General features: G+C 40.4%; 2 protein-coding genes across 2 annotated transcripts; one reads left to right on the top strand and one right to left on the bottom strand.

Annotated features, from left to right (window-relative positions):
- Positions 1-1,600: 1,600 nt before the first annotated feature.
- Positions 1,601-9,032, bottom strand: LOC124260366 (serine protease hepsin-like). Its single transcript, XM_046694660.1, has 7 exons — positions 8,958-9,032; positions 8,312-8,497; positions 7,296-7,497; positions 6,364-6,491; positions 4,028-4,162; positions 2,823-2,962; positions 1,601-1,917 (listed from the first exon to the last, which is right to left on the bottom strand). Exons 1-7 carry the CDS (start codon positions 9,016-9,018, stop codon positions 1,747-1,749), a joined length of 1,023 nt encoding a protein of 340 aa, XP_046550616.1. The 5' UTR covers positions 9,019-9,032; the 3' UTR covers positions 1,601-1,746.
- A 402-nt stretch (positions 9,033-9,434) lies between these two features.
- Positions 9,435-15,249, top strand: LOC124260369 (transmembrane protease serine 9-like). The gene is made up of 7 exons (XM_046694663.1): positions 9,435-9,495; positions 10,504-10,674; positions 11,324-11,528; positions 12,281-12,381; positions 12,987-13,127; positions 14,236-14,396; positions 14,982-15,249. Exons 1-7 carry the CDS (start codon positions 9,435-9,437, stop codon positions 15,144-15,146), a joined length of 1,005 nt encoding a protein of 334 aa, XP_046550619.1. The 3' UTR covers positions 15,147-15,249.
- The last annotated feature ends 5,054 nt before the right edge of the window (positions 15,250-20,303 follow it).

Raw genomic sequence — 20,303 nt, 5'->3', positions numbered from 1 at the left:
TGATTGCAATTGATTAATGTCAAGGAAATGTTATATATATGTTTCAATGTATAAATCCATTTCTATCACGCCACGTCCCATTTAACTACCTATATATCGATAGATCTAGGCGATTTTGCAGTCGGAAATTACACATACGTCTTTATAGATGGGTTTAGATAAGATGGGTTCGACTCATTACTTGCGTAAATCACAGAAATAGGTGTTAATACAACAAAAATATTTAACAAGCACAGAAACAAATATTCAGTCGAACACACAGAAGGATCAGTGTATACAAATCAGAAAACCAGTTAATAACAAAATCTTTGTAATTAGCCGTATCTGGACCAGGGATAGCCTTATATGTGTATTAAGGCCTGGCAGGACAGGGATATGGCAGACAACAATGTTTACTCGGACAGAGAATGAGATGTGGCAATGTACACTGTCTTGTTGCGGCTACAAACGACTGAATAAGTGCCAACAATCACGCTAAATAGACTCAGATAGTGTATACTAGAGTGTCTACTGAGTAGGGTGTACTCACGAGCCAAGAAGAACTGAGTAGGGTGTACTCACGAGCCAAGATAGGCTGAGTAGGGTGTACTCACGAGCCAAGATAGACTGAGTAGGATGTACTCACGAGCCAAGATAGACTGAGTAGGATGTACTCACGAGCCAAGATAGACTGAGTAGGGTGTACTCACGAGCCAAGATAGACTGAGTAGGGTGTACTCACGAGCCAAGATAGACTGAGTAGGATGTACTCACGAGCCAAGATAGACTGAGTAGGATGTACTCACGAGCCAAGATAGACTGTGTACTCACGAGCCAAGATAGACTGAGTAGGGTGTACTCACGAGCCAAGATAGGCTGAGTAGGATGTACTCACGAGCCAAGATAGGCTGAGTAGGGTGTACTCACGAGCCAAGATAGACTGAGTAGGGTGTACTCACGAGCCAAGATAGACTGAGTAGGGTGTACTCACGAGCCAAGATAGACTGAGTAGGGTGTACTCACGAGCCAAGATAGACTGAGTAGGGTGTACTCACGAGCCAAGATAGACTGAGTAGGGTGTACTCACGAGCCAAGATATACTGAGTAGGGTGTACTCATGTGTCGAAGAAGACGGAGTAGGGTGTACTTGTGGCTCGAGATAGACTGAGAAGGGTGTACTCATGAGTCGAGATAGACTGAGTAGAGTGTACTCACGTGTCAAAATAGACTGAGTAGTGTGTACTCATGGCACGAGAGAGACTGAATAGGATGTACTCATCTGTCGAGATAGACTGAGTTGGGTGTTCTCAACTGTCAGGATGAACTTATCTAAACTCCGATTTTGACAATAGTTGAAGATGCATCTCCTTTTTTGGAAGCTAAGTGCTCATTTAACCATCTTCGTGCATGAACGATTCAATACACTACGGCATAGTTCTCGAACGAGTTGGACAAAAGCACAGGAAAATGCATGTTCTAGTAATTTAAGAACCATACAACCACCGTTTAGATGTAAAGTTCATTAAAACATAAAAATAAATCACCAAGACATATACATCTAACTTCGATCCATTTACCAAATAATCTATTTCAAGGAACAGAAATACAAACACCTCATATGTTATATTCTAAGCCAAAGCTTTATTAAGGACAATTGATCAATTATTAAATTTGACCCAGGTTACATTTCAGTAAAACAAAAACCGCAATACAAAGGCGAGTTGAGCATATGGACGTGTATTCATCTCTGCTGGGAACCTGCACGTGTTACTGCGGTGTTGGAAATACGTTGCTGATCAGGTCGCTGCCGATTTGTTCAATATCAATGATGACATTGGCGCCATTCCTGGCTCCGAGGCATGTACCCTCCTGTATGATCCCCTTCAGGACCCAGCGGTTCTCATTATCCTGACATATCACCATACCACCTTCATCCCCCTGTAACAAACGTAATGGGAGCAGTGATTAATGAACATTCTACCATGGCTTCAGTAAATACTGGATTGCGATTGGTTATTTAAGGTCATTCAGAGGTATATAATCACGTTATACAGGTTTCTGAATTTCAGTGCGCAATTATACATGGTTTACAATAATGCACTATTTCCGTCTGCCCGCCAACATGGCGGACACCAAACAAACTAGCTATCGATACATCGATAGATTAGGGAGATTTTTCTGTCTGAAATTAGACATACGTCTTTAAAGATGGGTTTAGTGATGACGTGTTCGACTCACTCCTTACAGAAATAGGTGTTAATACATACAAAAATACTTCACAAGCACAGAAACACATATTCAGTCGAACATCGTCTGCTTTCCGAATAACAATTCAGCAAGAAATTAAAATATGTTTAGGTTGATTCTTTGATATGTCAAAATAGATTAAGCAAGAGACTGCCAATAATTCGCGTTCGGTTTCAAATTAAATTTAGTGCTATAATATTTCCGTTATACTACCTCTAATTTCAAAACAGCGTAGGCTTATCTCCTAATTCCACTGTCGATTAATTATCACGAGTGAACGACAATAAGGCTTGTGACTTACCATCAAAGAAAAAATAACCTGTAATTACATGCTTGTGTTATCGATTATATGGTTTTGAATTTAAAAAATTCAAATTCAAATTCAAAGATTCAAAAAACAAAACATAATTGGGACCATATAAGTTAAAATTGACGGAAGTGTATTTTTTCTATAACTTGATTTTCAGATCCTTACGTCACATGCGTCGACATTATCAGAATAAAAAATTAAAATATATTCAAATTATAAATCTGACCATATAATTTAAAATTGACGGAAGTTTATTTTTTCTACTACTGGATTTTAAACGCCTTACGTCACATGCGTCGACATTATCAGAAAACACGTTGGTACAGAAGGTTCCTCTAGGCTGCTGCTCGTTGTTGATGAGGATGTTATTGAACGCTGTACAAACTGCTGGATCTAACACTCTAACGCGCCCGGCACCGATCTCACCTGAGACAAGAAATATAGAGTAAAATTATCCATTTAGTTACGAATTTCTGAATACAGGAATCATTTCAAGTTAGTGTCCTTTGTACATATTAAGGAGTAGGTTAATGGTAGAATGAGTATGCTTTGACGCCACTTTCTGACGTATTCCATCAATATGTAAACATGCTGAACATCTTTCTGATTGTAAGGTGTTCGGTACAAAAAATCTGGACTATTGAGAATGAGCGTTTAGTGTACCAAAACATTGAATAACATCATATTTCGGGGGGAAAAAGCCGCCATAAGCTGGAATGTTGCTGAGTGCGGCGTAAAACTATACTCTCACTCACTCACACACTCATTATATATAATAATCAGCATATCTCATCTGAAGTGAAACCCTGACAGCAATTGCCCAGATTGAGTCCGGATTAAGGAGGGTTTACTGTGGACGCTCAATTCTCCTTTAACCTGTCGGAGGCTAAATGTGTCTATGGAGAACTGCACGCATATCACCCTTTTCGATTACCAACATGGGTACAAAGTACGATGCTTTTTCGTGTACATATCTTGATGCGTAATGATTGAAATATACTGGACAAAATAAGTTAGGGATATTTGTATTTTATTATTGATATTTTGTCAGTGTTTCAATGAATAAATAGATCAATATTCATAATTTCAAAATGTACATATATCCCTAGCTATTTTTGTCCAGTATAGTAGCAAAGGGTATGCTTGAATAAGTTCTTTCGTCAGAGGGATCTGATCCCCATTCCACAAAGCTATCTTAGCGCTAAGTTAGTGAGTGAGAGAGTTTACTTTTATGCCGCTTTTAGCAATATTCCAGCAATACCACGGCTGGGGACACCAGAAATGGGCTTCACATATTGTAGCCATGTGGGGAATCGAATCCGGGTCCTCGGCATGAACGCTTTAACCACAAGCCTATCACATTACCCCATGAGATTTGGAATGGGGAGGGGTTGGGGGAGATATTTGAAATTGATTTCAAAATAGTTTTGTTTGGTATTGAGCAAGCAGTTAGTGAGATATAGTCCCAACGTTTTAGTTAGGAATATTTACCATTTGCAGATCCGGCCATGAAACATTGGTCTCCATTGATTACTGTCCTTCCATCTGGCAAACAAGCAGGAAGCACGTTGATACTGTAGTCTCCGACTTCTTCTTCAAGTGTAGCCACGACAAGATCCAGATTCCCTGAACATCAGTTGTACATATCAGGGTAGCAATAACATCCTCATCCTTATTATTCAGAGTCTTTACCACTCTCTGTAAAACCATTTATGGTAAAACTGATTCTCGGGGGAAGCATTTCCGTTTTGGAGCTAAATAACGGTCACTCCAAGTCATATTCACGTCAGATTAGACTAGTCAAATTTCTCAGAATGTGAATGCATGAGGCGTTTTTGAGTAAATGTAAGCAAACCTCATCTTCTTTGGTAGTTTTCCATGCTGAATTCGAATATGTTGTTTGCTAAGCTCAAAAATGCCTGATTAGGTCACAAATTGGGGGCAAAGGTTAATAAGTGCAAAATTCAATTTTTTCAAAAAGTGTTTTATTTATCATTCTCTATCCAAACAATGAACTCATTGTAAAATATACTGAATAATAATATTACCACAGGATTTCAAAATGTTGGATTTCAAGGAAATGCTGAAGGAAAAATTATATATTTTTGCAAATATCTCCCTTACTTTTAGGTTTTGCGTGAAGAGCTACATTTTACAGGCACTTTTTTGCTAAAAAATGCAAAGCAAGGCTGAATCTTTTCCTTTTGTTGACAGAATTATATTTCAGGCAAACTGTTTAGATCACCAAATTTGCATTTTAAAAGCATAATTACTTCAAAGGTCAATGAGTGCGACAGGATGCGCTAGGCGTTTTTACATGTATGCCATACGAATACTTTTATACTGCTTCACATGCACGTCAAATGAAACTGTTTTCATTCATGCAGTGAGTTTGATTGATGATTTTACAACATCATTACCCACGTAATAGGTCAGGAAATCACAGGAACAGGTAGGAACCCTATCCGATAGTGTATTAAATAGATAATATGAAGATGAAGGCGAAAGTGGAAGTCATGTGCCATGACTGAAGGATCGAGTGTGTACTGAAAGACTTTGGTATCACATATTTTATTTTAAGAATCTTTGTGCCAGAGGATTTTGTCAGTTGATACACTGCTTGTACTTTTTTTATTTAAAAGGAGTAGTGTGTGTGTAACAGTTGAGGCGATCAGTGGCAGTATATACGTAGCGCTGGCCAAGATTTGTAATTTGAGCTTTGTATCATATGTCAGGCAACTAGTCGGTCTAAAGATACCCTCTACAACCAGACAGAAATGGGCATCTCTTCCATCTTTGAGGCCACCCAACTAAGGCACATGTTGAGACATTGCGAAGTTCGGTCAGCTGTAGACAGGCGTTTATCCCTCTTTGAAGAACCTTTTGACAGCAACCCTAATCTAACATGGCACAAACTCTGTTATTCAGCATACACACATTAGGGAAAGTAAATGTAACTGAAACTGTTACGTGGGTAATTATGTTGTAAAATATTCATCAAACTCACTGCATGAATGAAAGCAGTTGTATTTGACGTGCATGTGTAGCAGTATAAAAGCATTCGTATGGCATACATGTAAAAACGCCTAGCGTATCATATCGCACTCATTGACCTTTGAAGTCATTATGCGCTTAATATGCAAATTTGGTGATCTAAACAGTTTGCATGGAATATAATTTTGTCAACAAAAGGAAAAGATTCAGCCTTGCTGTGCATTTTTAAGCAAAAAGTGCCTGTAAAGTGTAGCTCTTCACACAAAAATAAAAGTCGCTCTGTAAGGGAGATATTTGCAAAAATACAAAACTTTTCCTTCAGCATTTCCTTGAAATCCAACATTTTGAAATCCTGTGGTAACATTATTATTCAATAGATTTTAAAATGAGTTCATTGTTTGGATAGAGAATGATAAATAAGACACTTTGTAAAAATATTGAATTTTGCACTCATTGACGTTTGCCCCCAATTTGTGACCTAATTAGGCATACTGAGCTTAGCAAACAACATATTCGTATTCAGCACGAAACACTACCCTAGGATATGTGGTTTGCTCACTTTTACTCCAAAATGCCTCATGCATCCTTAAAATTTCTGAGAAATTTGACTTGACTAATGACTTTGATAAAACAATTGTGCAAGTTTCATGTAATAACTGAACAGAAATGTTTGTCAATGAACATCTCATATTGATTCGACCTTGATATTGCATTTGAATGTGATTTACGGATCGTTCAAATACAAGTGGTTTAAACAGAAGGCATTGCTACGAGATGCTTCCACATTGAAGATATAGAGTTAGTTTTTAAATAATCAATGGTTAATCACTTACCAGCGTCGAAAGAGCTGATATCCGTGGACACGTTCTTCAATGTGCCTGGTGGGAATACTTCTTCTGTCTGAAGACCAGTGATGTTACAAATTCCAACTGCGGCATACAGTTGAAAGTTTTGACCAGTTCTGCGACAAAATCATAGTATAGTGTAGACGTGCCCCTTTTTCTATTGATTCAACCTAACCAATATTGCACTGAAATGTGTTTGACAAGGGCGTGGTAGCCAAATTCTGCAAGGAGTACGTATTGCTTTCATCGGTTTCAATGGCGCACTTGGCGATTTACAACCTCCCACGGGCTGTCGGGTAGCCTAATCCCAGAGGCATCCGTTCGTTACGCTGAAGACCCCTGTTGATTCCTAATATTGGAACAATTTGTGAAGCCCATCTGTGGTGTCCCCCGTCTCGCTCGATATTGCTGGAATATGGTTAACATCAAACCCCAATGAAAGTACCAGATATGCCTAAACGTTTGTCACTCTTTTGTGTTTTTGTCAAGTCACTCCAATGACCATGATTGTGTTAAGGTTTCTCCCCGCCCTCTCTCTCTGTCTCTCACCACACACCACAACATAGCGTATTGCTCCAAACTGACTGATACTGGTCAGTCTCGATAGTGTTGCTTCCGTTTGTTTTGTATAAAGAACAATTGAATTTGCAATAAATTAGCTAAATAGTAATGTCAAACAGCAACAGTAAGTCTGTGTGCCACCAGTGACATTGCACGGGTTTGTACAAACGAGACACTCCCGCATTCTACGGTGTTGTGAACCAGGACATGTTGCACAAAATAATCAGTGTGCTTCGGGCTACGTAGGGAGAAATTAAACAATGAGAATCTTTGCAACAGAAATCTCTGTCATAGGGAACTCTATACAAATGAAAGTGACGTGAATCATTCCCTTTGTCGGTATTACCTTAAATACTTACAATGGCTCCACAAAAGATTTTAATGTAATGAACTGCTGTTTGGAGACGAGGACCCCACTGCACAAGGGCTGAATGCCTTCTCCGTCCTGAAGGTCATACAGTACGTGGACCATCCAAGGCCATGCACAGGAGAAATCATTAAGATTGAATGGATTGGAATTCATAATCCTTGGAGTCACAGGTAAGGCATCGAATCCACAGACTGCAAACGAACAATTGCAATATTATACGGTTTTACCTGAATTACGGACGACTCACACGAAAATGTTTTACCTGAAAAACGGAAGACTCACACACGAAAATGTTTTACCTGAATTACGGAAGACTCACACACGAAAATGTTTTACCTGAATTACGGACGACTCACACACGAGGGATGAACAGATAAATAAGAACATTGTAGGTTTGTAGGTAGGTGGGTAGGTAGGTAGGTAGGTGAGTAGGTAGGTAGGTGGGTAGGTAGGTAGGTAGGTAGGTAGGTAGGTAGGTAGGTAGGTAGGTAGGTAGGTGGGTAGGTGGGTAGGTAGGTGGGTAGGTAGGTAGGTAGGTAGGTAGGCAGGAAGCCTAACTCTATCTATGATAAGCAAAATGCACTTTAAACATGTTGCAAGTGAATTTATGTGTTGGCAGCGAATATAAGAATTTCAAATTAACTGATACACAAAGAATGTTTACACTTGAAAGTTTCAGAGCAAACACAGTTCCAAACGTTACAACTACACCATCATCGGTGTTTTGTTTCAATTCAACCGAAAATCAAACATGAATGTTAACGTTTTTTTGTCCAGCAATGTTCAACTGCTAACATAGAGAATATACACTTTAGCTAACTGGTATGTCATACCAAATATATACAGTACCTGAAGTACGAAATCACTGAATATTTCAATACTCCGTAAAGACAGTATGGAAGACACATTTTGCCATTAATGACTATTTCTTGATAGTTAAGCTATTAAACTGTTATCACAGAGTACTTGTTGAGTAACATGAAGATCAACACTGGAGGGAGTCACCTCTTGATGGTGGAGTTGTTGTTGTTGTCGGTGGAGGTGTGGTTGTTGGTGAAGGTGTTGGTGTTGTTACCGTCTCACAGCAGAACATCCCAGAGTAGCAGTATGGCGCCCCCTGAGCCTCTGTAACAGATGGCTGTGGACATTCTGGCTGGCAGGTAGATCTTGGGTACAGCGCGCTGCAAATCTCTACAAAAAATGCCTCGACAATGATAGCAATAATAATAAAGAAAATGGTTTGTTGTTGTTGCCGCACTCAGCAATATTCCAGCTATATAGGGGCGGTCTGTAAATAATCGAGTCTGGACCAGACAATCCAGTGATCAACAATATGAGCATGGTTCTACGCAGTTGGGATTCGATGACATGTGTCAACCTAGTCAGCCTGTCTGACCATCCGATCCGTTAGTCGCCTCTTACGACAAGCATGGGTAGCTGAAGATAAATTCTAACCCGGATCTTTACGGATATTGACCTTTTCAAGAGTGTGTCGTTAATCAACGATAAACAAACAGAAACATATTCAGGGGGGAAACGGGATTCAAACCAGGAACATAAGATTCGCCAAACTGCTGACGGACGTGGGGCATCAAAGACAATTAGGACACCTTTGCCCTGAGATCTACAGAAACAGGACCGTTTCACTTACCAGCGGCCCGAACTCCACTGCAGATGACGCACACCGACACTATCACTCGAAGCAGATGCATGTTCAAAACTTGACAGCAAGCTCCAACAATAGACGTTTGACAGTTTCATCAACCAAATATATACCTTGTCAAAACTGACTCATCTATGACTGAATCAAAAGGTGACAATACTTGCTAGACTAAGCTTGCTATGATATATACGGACGCATGTCAAAATTTCTTTTTGCACCAGTCTGTGAAAGCCTCGCCTATTGGGGGAAACAAAAAGGTTGACGGCTGGTACAGCAGATTGTTACTTCATCAGAGTTGAGTTCTGAGATAATCCAGATCCGGTCTTTGTGTGCAGCTGTGGCTGATGCCAGCCTTTCCGTGGTTTTGATAAGTAAAACTGTCCTTTGAAATTGTCGCAAGTAAATGTACGTGTTGGCAGTGTTATATAAGAAGGTGTAACTCTCCATCAGCGCAAACCGGCAAAGATGGCCCTTCGCAACCTTGTGTTGTTTGTTGGTTTGGTCTCTGCTGCAAGTGCTGCCTTCAGTGAGTATAATTTGTCGTACCAGACCGAAAAATATCATAGTTTATATCGAGTTTATATCTGTACAACCATTTAATTTCGCTTGCGGTTTATTGTGTTCTTTAATTCAAACTAACACCATGTTAAGTTTGCATTTTCCCACAATGTACGGCAAGAGAAGTTTAGGCGATTGTTGTGTTTACATACGGTAGGGATAAGGTTCCGCCGGAGACACATGTATGATAGATAACTAGATTAACAATTAAATAGATCTAGAAATAGTTTGTACATGTGAAGATCCTTGTGAGAACTCGTCATGGTTTGCAAATTCTGAGCAAAGGTTACTACGACACCCAATAAAGCAAGGTCACAGAACTTGAAATCCCATCAAGAAGTTGCTTCTCACAAGACATAATGATTGAGAAAGTTATCTAATAAACAAATATATCATTTTAACACACCTGAATCATACCAAATGTAAACCAGATAGCGGAAATAACATATAAGACTAAACGAGCTCGAACGTCTTTTGTACCTCAAAGTATTGCAAGTTTAAACAAATGTTGAATGTCCAGTTATCATCTTATTCATTTAATAATATTTAAGCACATATTTATCTCTTTTTATGTTTTTAGTAATGTCATACTTTATGTTGTTATTCATTTGTATTTTTGTCAAGGTCTGTGATCCAAAACGAATTCCTTTTTAAGGTAATAAAGTATTGTCTGTCTGTCTGTCAAATATACAGGCAACGTCTAGAGAAACAAGCTGCAACTAGGTGTTTAGGTGTTTTGTTTGTTTGCTTATTTTATTCGGAAGGAGTGTGTGTGTGTGTGTGGGGAGGGGGGGGGGGGGGTCGTGGCGTTGGCGTTATTTTAGGGTATTTTTGTATTCATACATATGTTGCCCTTCATTGTCCACATAGAAATAGACAAAATATTTCCATTGAACAGATGGTCGACCCTTCACATTTCACGTTGTGTAAGTACATGTACATGGATATTGATTAAATCAGGTTCCGTCACTTTCAGACTGGTGCCGGGTGTTCCACGCTGACTCACAATGCCTCACCTCCTGCCCGCCTGGGTCTACACCACATGTGCAGGAATTAGACTCGGTACTTTTCTGTGAGGAAGGATTCAGCTGTTGTGGAGTTCCTTCTGAGCAGCCGGTTGTCGACCCAAGCGACCAAACTACTCCTGGTGAGGGCATACTCTGGCTTTGTTAATACTGAACATGTAGCCGTAGTTTGTTGGATTTATTCAGTTTCGATTGATGGATGGATGGATGGATTGATGGATGGATGGATTGGTTGATTCCCAGTGCGATTCCACACATCGGGTATAATGTTTGAAACCAACTTCTGTGTCCCCTGTCGTGATATTCCTGGAATAGCGCAAACAGCGACGTAAATCCATACTTTCACACACACATTCACAACATATCTGAATATTTGAAATTTATGTTTCACTCGAGCGGTGTTCAGTTGCGTCACCAACACTGGGGTTTTCCAGTAAGAAATATTTCGAGTGTCTCTCGAAGGCCGGGAATCTTGTCTCCATTTACACTCATGAGAATAGCAGTATTAGATCACGTGATGAATGACATAAACGTGTTCGTTGCAACATCAGGGACATACCAAAATGTAAACGTATCTTCCGTATGGTCATGTCCAGATGGGGTTGGTGTGGTAGACTAGTGGTTAAGGCGTTCACTCGTCACGACGAAGACCCGGGTTCGATTCCCCACATGGGTACAATGTGTGAAGTCCTGTTCTGGTTTCTCCCGCCGTGATATTGCTGGAATATTGCTAAAAGTGGCGTAAAACTAAACTCGCTCGCTCATATGCAGATGCTGACGCCTGTGGCCTTGTTCCTGGAAGATCAAGAAGATCAATCGGAGGTGGCGCTGCAACTCGATGCTCCTGGCCCTGGCTTGTGTCTGTGAGGCTCAGTTCACCTGCATTTACCAGCTTCCACGCCATGAACGCTGTTCTTGTTTCCAAAGAGCATCTCCTGGTCAATAAAAGATTATTCGATATCTACAAAGATATCCCGTAAGTAACTGCTTTCACTACTTATGACATCATTATATAGCCACTTTTATTACCTGGCATAAATGTGAACTCGGGTTTTAATCAAGACGCATTTTGTAGTAGGTAAAATTCGATTCGTTTGATCGGTTGATGCCAATGTGTCGTCTGTCATAAACTGTAGACATTTACAATATTTTGAAGCAATACATGGCAACATAACAACAAATTATTTGTTTCGGTTGCGAAATGTCTCCTGGTGCATTGACGAACCTGTCTCGATGTCCAAACTTTCTACCCGTGAAGGTCCGGGTTTGAATGAATCTTCAGTAACCCATGCTTGTCGTTAGAGGCGACTAACGGGATCGGGAGGTCAAGCTCGCTGGCTTGGTTGACACATGTCATCGGGTCCTAAATGCGCAGATCGATGCTCATGCTGTTCATCACTGGATTGTCTGGTCCGGACTCGATTATTTACAGAGCGCCGCCATATAGCTGGAATATTGCTGAGTGTGGCGTAAAACTAAACTCACTCACTCCAAACTTTCATTTCCTGGTTGTGCTAGGATCCACGTCTCTTGGTTTTTTGGACAAGATCATAACCCTGCCATCCAGGGTTGGGGGTGGTTCCTCAAAAGGGACACACGTCTACAGCTGCTCTAGTTTAGGCCTTACAGACACTACCAGGGAAACGTTGTTGAAAGGTACATTACACGGGGGTGACCCCTACTACCTATCATGTGTATTACAATGCCTTATAAAAACGCTTTCTTCAGAGGTGGAACACTGGAAGCCAACTCTGGAGACTACTTCATAAATATGGATGGTGATGAAGAGGAGAAAGAAATACTAGATCTTCCCAACCCAGATCATATTGGTAGGAGCTTTTAGTTTAATTATTCTCATACGATTTTCGTGTGTAAAACAATCAAACAAACAAAGTAATAATAATGTTATTATCTACAGATTGAGAGTAGAAATATATGTTAGTTGTGTAACACCGTATTCACCAATATGCCAACTGTATGGCGGCGGTCTGTAATTAATGGAGTCTGGACCTTAAGATCCACAACTTGTACCATTAACATTGATCTACGCAATAGGGATATGATGACGAACCTGGCCAAATGATCTTACGAGTGAGTGAGTTTAGTTTTACGCCGCACTCAGCAATATTCCAGCTATATGGCGGCGGTCTGTAAATAATCGGATGTGGTCCAGACAATCCAGTGACAGCATGGACATTGATCTACGCAATTTGGATACGATGACATGTGTCAACCCGGTCAGCGAGCCTGATTACCCGATCCCGTTAGTCGTCTCTTACGACAAGCATTGGTTAATCTTAACCCGGACCTTCACGGGTCCTTTCTTACGACATGCTTGGGATGACGAAGATCAATTTTAACCCAGACCTTCACGGACCACCAATAAATGATGCCTCACATATGTGTATAAATATATGGAACATTTGTCTTACAGATCTAGAACAATTTGATCTGACGATTCTGAAACTAACCAACGAAGTAAACGTGTCGTCGTGCGTTCGGCCAGTGTGCACATCCAATACTCCAACTGATCTGAACATGGGTGCCTGCAAAATGGTCGGCTGGGGACGCAGAGGTAATGTCATGGAATTTCATTTCTCTTCCTCATTAGATTTTTTCTTCTTCAAACAAACGCATGTAAACTATGTCCAGAAATGAAAGATACTATCTGAGTATGAGACTGCGCAGGTTAGATTCAGAGCAAAGTGACCTTCTTATGCATACATCGCAAATGATACGAGAAAAATATGTATTTTCATAGTCATATATATACGTATATGACATAGATAAAAACATATGGACTAATAAAATCTTTTACTTCGTAATTTTTTTTTTGTGGGTATTGGATTTTATGTTTCACTTCAGTAAGGCATGAGGTACATGGTTAGAGCCACAGGTTTGAGGTACAACTGGTACAATATACTGTCTTCTGTTCAAAAGATCCTTGTGGTCCAACGTTGTAACATGGCAAGAATAATGCTAAAATAACGTTCAAAACACTCGTGCCATTCGATGTTATTGAAGCAATCTAGGTTAATCGTAAGTTGGATGGGGCAGTCAGGTTTGATGACTTGGATGTGTCATCGGTCAAGGACGACGTGGATCCTTGTAGCACATAATATCCATCACTAGATTATCTGGCCCAGACAAGATTACATGTGTTTACAGCCAGGCATCATCTAGCTACTAAGATACGATTTATCCTTGTGCTCTCTTTTTGTGAGGGTTACTACATGTGTATACCAACAGAACCCGATTGCACGTATTAATAGCATCATGATCGTGCTTCAAGCTATAGTGACCTGGAACAGAGAACTATTTGAATACACTGTGACACATCATATCATTCTAAACAATGATTAACGTCACGGGCCAATATCATTTGTTTCAGTAGACGTTTCGGAAGGCCACATGGGCGATGGGGTAGCCTAGTGGTTAAAGCGTTCGTTCGCCACGCCGAAGACCCGGGTTCGATTCCCGACATGGGTACAATGTGTGAAGCCCATTTCTGGTGTCCCCCGCCGTGATTTTGCTGGAATACCAAACTCACTCACTCACACTCTAAAGGCCACCTTTTCAGAAGGATTTTGGCCTGTGTTAAATGAATTAAATGTGTGGTCTGTTATATCGCACACTGGTATAGTAAATGACCGTTATCCTTGATAATCTTACTGCATTTTCAGATAGTGGAAATAGGGAACTTGCATTTGCCGCTGTTCCGCTAGAACAGGGTGTGACCATTCTGGACGAAACATCATGTAGTGCCATCTCCAGAGTGTCTGGTGTACAGTTGACAGAGAATCTTCTCTGCTTGGACATGGAAGCAGGTCACAGCACAACAGAGGTAATTGCTTCATATGAATATTTCGATTCATAGAATTGGCCTGTTGTTTCAGGGGAAGGTTTTTAGTCTGTCTGCCCAGAAAACAGATTTTAGCATGTTTTGTCCCATATGTTCGCCACGATGATTGTGAAGGCATGGGGATACGTGTAGCTACGAGAAAAGACGAGAATCACATGGCGAGTTTTCGAAATCAACACACACTTGGACACAAATAAATGTGTTCCTCCTGTGTGTATTCACTGCCATTCACTGGTGCCAACACTGATTTTGGAGAATCCATTCGTATAGTTTCCGTTGATCTTTATATTAACGCACAACAATATCTGGCACAGGCATTTTCTATTAAGTACCATTTACCTTACGGCACAAGCCTCTCACCGGAGTTGCGGACCTTGGCCGTAGCAGTAGACGCTTATCTTTCCATTACTCAGTAAGAATCATTCTATCGTCCTCCTTGATATAACTGAAATATGTTTCAAATCGGCGTTAAACCCATGCCATTTAGATTAATTAAATATTGCCTCACATGTTGTTTTATGTAATGGTAGGAACACTAATTGCTCTGTGAAACACATGATGTTTCAGGATGATTTGGGAAGTCCAGTAATGTGTCCAGACAATAACAACCAGTGGTATCTCCAAGGAGTGTTGATCAGATCCAACTACAACGAAACCACTAAAAGCGCCCCAACTCTTTCTTATGCTGTTGCTTTCGATCCTTCATGGATCCTGCCTCTGGCTTTGTTTTAATGAGCCGGTGGATGTCGACAAGACGACTGCCTTCACACATTGCTTTGCCAAAAACAGCTTCAGTTTCAGACAAAATATGAAATAAATGGTATATTGACAGACATATGATGTTCGTTGTTTTGCATTGCAGTTTATACTGATTAAAAGGAAATAAAGATTCTTTGATATAATTACTGCGTTTAATCTGACACGGTATGACAAAAGCGGGTTTTCTTGATACTGAGCAGCGTTTACGTGTAGTGAGTGAGTGAGTATGGTTTTACACCGTTTTTAGCATTATTCCAGCAATATCACGTCGGGTGACACCACAAATGGGCTTCACACATTGTGCCCATGTTGGTAATCGAACCCGGGTCTTCGGCGTGACGAGCGGACGCTTTAACCACTAGGCTACCCAACCGCCCACGTTTACACGTATGCATGTTGTTATGCATTATAGAGATTGGTTAGTGTTAATGGTACGAAGTTTTCAATCAGCGATTGGTATAATCGTATGTGAGATTATGAACTTCAAACAGAAATAGCTTTAACTAGCATATATTTATATCACATACAACGGGACATATCCGGGTTTAAAAATACAAGAGCGGCGGTGCGGCGGTTACTTTCACAAATGTGTACAGCACTTTCAGTCAAATTATTTCGGTGTTTATAAATCGACAGTCAGTGCAAATATTTATTTACTGGTAATGAAAGGTAGCAACATTACATATGTATTAGGCCTAAAATAGTTCAGTGTTTCATTATCAGAGAGTACGCTTACATGCATCCTTTATGGCTTGAGGAACCAACATCGATCGATTGTATTGTAGAAAACTAAACATTTTACATTTACTTACCTCAGAATCTTACCTCACACGGACTGAACTCATAACATGCAATTGAAAAACAAATTAGGACACGTTCTCCATATTAAAAGAATAAAGTTGAAGAATATTAGTACCATCAAGTTATGTTACACAAAGTGGAGAACGACATATCCAATACCAAAAGGATTGTCATCTGAACACGACGCTCTTCTGAAGTGGAACAGGAAATTGAGATATACATAATCTGCATAGTGCAATAAAAGGCAATTAAAATAAATACATGTAAATGTACTAAATGACTACCATTCACCGACAGTGCAGACGTTTTTCACAGATAACACAGTATTGATCTTTCAAGATCCATCTTAATTCTTTCCGCTTAAAACCACGTACGCGTTTGAAGTTCCCCCTGTAAAAGGCTGTATCTCCAGTTGTTTCTGTGTAAAACACAAGCTGCAACATCAACAGCAGTTGACCACGGTAACACGCTGTGAGTTCATTGACAACATGTCGGGAAGGGAGATGATAAAAAAACGTTTCCGTTAATCAGGAGAGAGTATATATAAGTGACAGTTTTTCATGAACAGCATACTAGTACTCGTCCCACAGACTGATTTACAAGGATGTTCCGATCTACCTTCAAGTACGTGGTCCTGGCTCTGTGTCTCGGCTTGTGTGCATGTCAGTTTACTCGACCAAGAAGAATACGGAGCGGGTTTGCTGGTTATCAACAATGTACACAGACGTTCGGTTCTTCTTCCACCGAACAGTTTTGTACAGCTTACGGTAGGATAACGTTTACATACTCGTCGAAAGTGTCTTTCGTCTTCTGAATAAATGTGTTTGTTTTAACACACAAAGTCTAGTTATGCAGCATCGACCTTATTAATCGACTCTGGACCATACAATCCACTGATTTGTGTATTGAGCGACGACTCAAGTTGACATGGTTGAAATATCGTTCCTTGTTTTGCAATTTCTTTTTTTCATATACAAACAATATTGAATTTTGATCGAGCATGTACTCACATTTATATATTGTGTATGGTATCGGATTATAGTTACTTTTTTCCCACTAGTTCACGGTCACAATAGAAATCGTTTCGTTTCGCCACTTGAAACGTTTTTAGAGGAACGTAAATATCCTTTTCGGAAATATACCCAATATGTTCTTGAATATATATATATATCTTCCCACAAACTCACCACAAGGAATCGTGAATAGACGCACCTGTAAGTATGTTCTTGAACTGAACGCACCTATATGAATGTTCGTGCACAAACACTCCAACAGGAGTGTTATGAAAATATGCATACCGATATTACAAATATACAACCGAAGGAGTGTTCATGAAAGTTGCAAGTGAGTAGTATTTGATAATATTCACCTATTTTATCCCCTTCACTTCCCATAAATGTGTTTCTCTGTTGTAGTGGCCCAGTGTGGGGACATCATCAGGAACCCCCAGTTCCCCCAGGCTCTCAGCTGTGGCAGCTGCATCTTCGCCTGGATGACACAATGCCGAAGCAGCTGATCATCCTTACATCTCGTTCTACATCTTATTTAGTTTAAACATCCGCCATCAACCATTAACACACACCTGTAAGAAATACACAATTGTCAAATAGTTTCAAAGTAACAAAATGTAAGATTTTAAATGTTAAAATGAAATGCTATTTATGTACAGATGAAATAAATTATATTTTCACAACTATTCGTGTTTTTCATTGTTTTAATTGGATCATTTATGTTTTTATACATCGAGTGTGTGATAAAATGTTATTTTTCGCTGAAGAAATAGTCCACCAATATTGCAGTTATAACATGAAAGCGTGTACGATATCACACAGACAGTGAGGTCGTAGACTGTAGACTGAGACCACCCGATACGTGGCGCTTGAATGCGATGCCAGGGACCAATTAACACTACAGCCACTAAAACGTCGTTTTCCTTGTATATAGGCATTCGACGGAAAATCAATTTAAATTGATTAACTGGTGACCTGATTCTTCAGTTGGATTCCAATAAATTTAATACACGAATCTAATTTCACCAGCTTTTCTACTGGAAATATAGAATATTAACTTTACATCCGCGGACATGACGAAAATCAATTATATTTGGCTGAATTATATCATCAATAAACAGATTCATAACGATGTATGTAGCAGCAAAGCCCCGTGTCTTCACGGTTTACTTCATACCATGTATATGAACGTAGAGATCGAGTTATTTTTCATGGATTACATCTATCTATGTGGAATGTAAAGACAAGGCATTTAGGCAAGGAGCAGACATTCCTAAGCTTCAGGTCAATCGATGATCTGTTCTCGTTCACTAATTGTCACCCAGCACATTCCTGTCCACTGATTTATCCACCTAAACTAGGAACAGAAGAGACCCGGAAAAACGAATCATCTTCAAACTATGCAGAAAGATTCGAGTGAGTGAGTTTCTTTAAATAATTATATTATCTGATACTTTCGATAAGAGCAAAACTGCTCATAACTGACCAAATACTCCAGTTATATGGCGGGTGTCTGTAAATAATCGAGTCTGGACCAGACAATCCAGTGACCAAAAGCATGAGCATCGATCTACACAATTGGGATACGATGACATGTGTCAACAAGTCAGCGAACTTGACCACCCGTTCCCTTTAGTCCCCTCTTACGACAAGCATGGGTTACTGAAGACCAATTCTAACCCGAATCTTCATGGATCCAGAAAGATTCGAAGTAACAAAACACCATCCACAAGAATGTATGACAAGAGGAATGTCATCACTGTTTTACAGTTATTCAAAAACTTTTATACAGTCGAAATCGTGCAACTGACACAACTGTTAGCAGATGCCTTATGGAAACGACGTTTAAGCTTCTGTTTCCGCAATAGAGAGCAGTTATGGAATCTGCTTTATGGAAACCAATATTCCAAACGGTAATTCGGAAAACACAGTGTCACGTTTAAGTTAGTCATATAGACTCACCTCTTTTGTTGAAATAACTGTCCACCACGTAAACCTCAAGAACATATTCTCTAGTAATAGACCGCCTCCGTGGTGTAGTGGTTAGAGCGTCCGCCCGCAGAGCGGAAGGTCGCGGGTTCGATCCCCGACCGCGTCAAACCAAAAGACGTTAAAATATGGTACTTGTTGGTCACTGCCTGGCGCTCGGCATTAATGGGTACAACAAGGACTGGTCGGCTCGGAGTCAGTATAATGTGTCTGAGTGGGGTATTCATGCTTCACTGCGGCATGGTATCTCAGTGGGCTAGCACTATAAAACCAGCTTCAGTCTGGGCTAGTACAAGCAGCCGCACATACACATACACACGCATGCACGTCGTCATATGAGCGAAATATTCTCAAGCACGACGTAAAACCCAATTTCACCTCACCTCACCTCTAGTAATAGTATCTACATACCAGTCGGCGTCTTATTGATGTTGATTCATCGTCGACTAATATTTAAGCAGGAAAGTTGCGTTGTAAATAGCTAGCAGAGCAGGACCTATCCATGCCACGTGGCACTGCATTCAACGGGAACAATGATTTCTTCTGTAAAAAAATCAATAAACAAGTAACGAACCTTCAAACTACTTATTTTTTTCTGAAATGAGAAAGGGTTCATTCAAGCAAATACTTTTGATTTGGGTGTGGTTGAACTCGTATTGCACTGCAACGTTCTCGACACCATGGAGAGCATCCTTTCATCCACACATCATACTCCGAGGCGTCATCATCGTCGACCTTAAGTACATTGTATGTGGGTGTTGTGCCACTCACAGAGACAGCAACCTCCACAGTGAGCTACGTACCGATACCATACAACTTGGCGACGATGGCAAAGCTTTCGTCTCCCTTTTCCTTCCGTCAATTTCTACATATGTGCCAGGCACCCTGGTGGGGATGCTGTCCCACCTACAACTACCGTCATCTTCATCAACTACCACTGTGAACTACACAGAGGCCTCAGCCATCAGAGAGACCACGACAAACCTTTCATCTTCCATTACCTTCCGCCCATTCTGTATGTCTGTCAGGCAGGCAAACTAGGGATGTTGTCCACCTACAACAACCATCTTCATCAACCACCGCTGTGAACTTGGTAGCATTGTGACACAACATACAGATGTTAAGTCTTACATCTCCCATTTCCGTGTGGACATTTCTATATATACCTGACCATACCATGTGTCGATACAGTCTGGAAGTATGTCTCCATCAGTACGAGCATGTGTGATTATTCTGGTTTGTGTCGCCCTCTGTGCTGGCCAAGGCCGGAGACCGAGGAGATTCAGAATAATCAGATCAGGCTTGATTGCCTCTTCAGACTGTCACCAAG

This window comes from Haliotis rubra, unplaced genomic scaffold (assembly GCF_003918875.1).
Source record: "Haliotis rubra isolate DU_JTF1 unplaced genomic scaffold, ASM391887v1 Scf76, whole genome shotgun sequence".
NCBI lineage: Eukaryota > Metazoa > Mollusca > Gastropoda > Lepetellida > Haliotidae > Haliotis > Haliotis rubra.
Note: the sequence above shows the minus strand (reverse complement) of the source record. Positions and strands in the feature narration are given on the sequence as shown.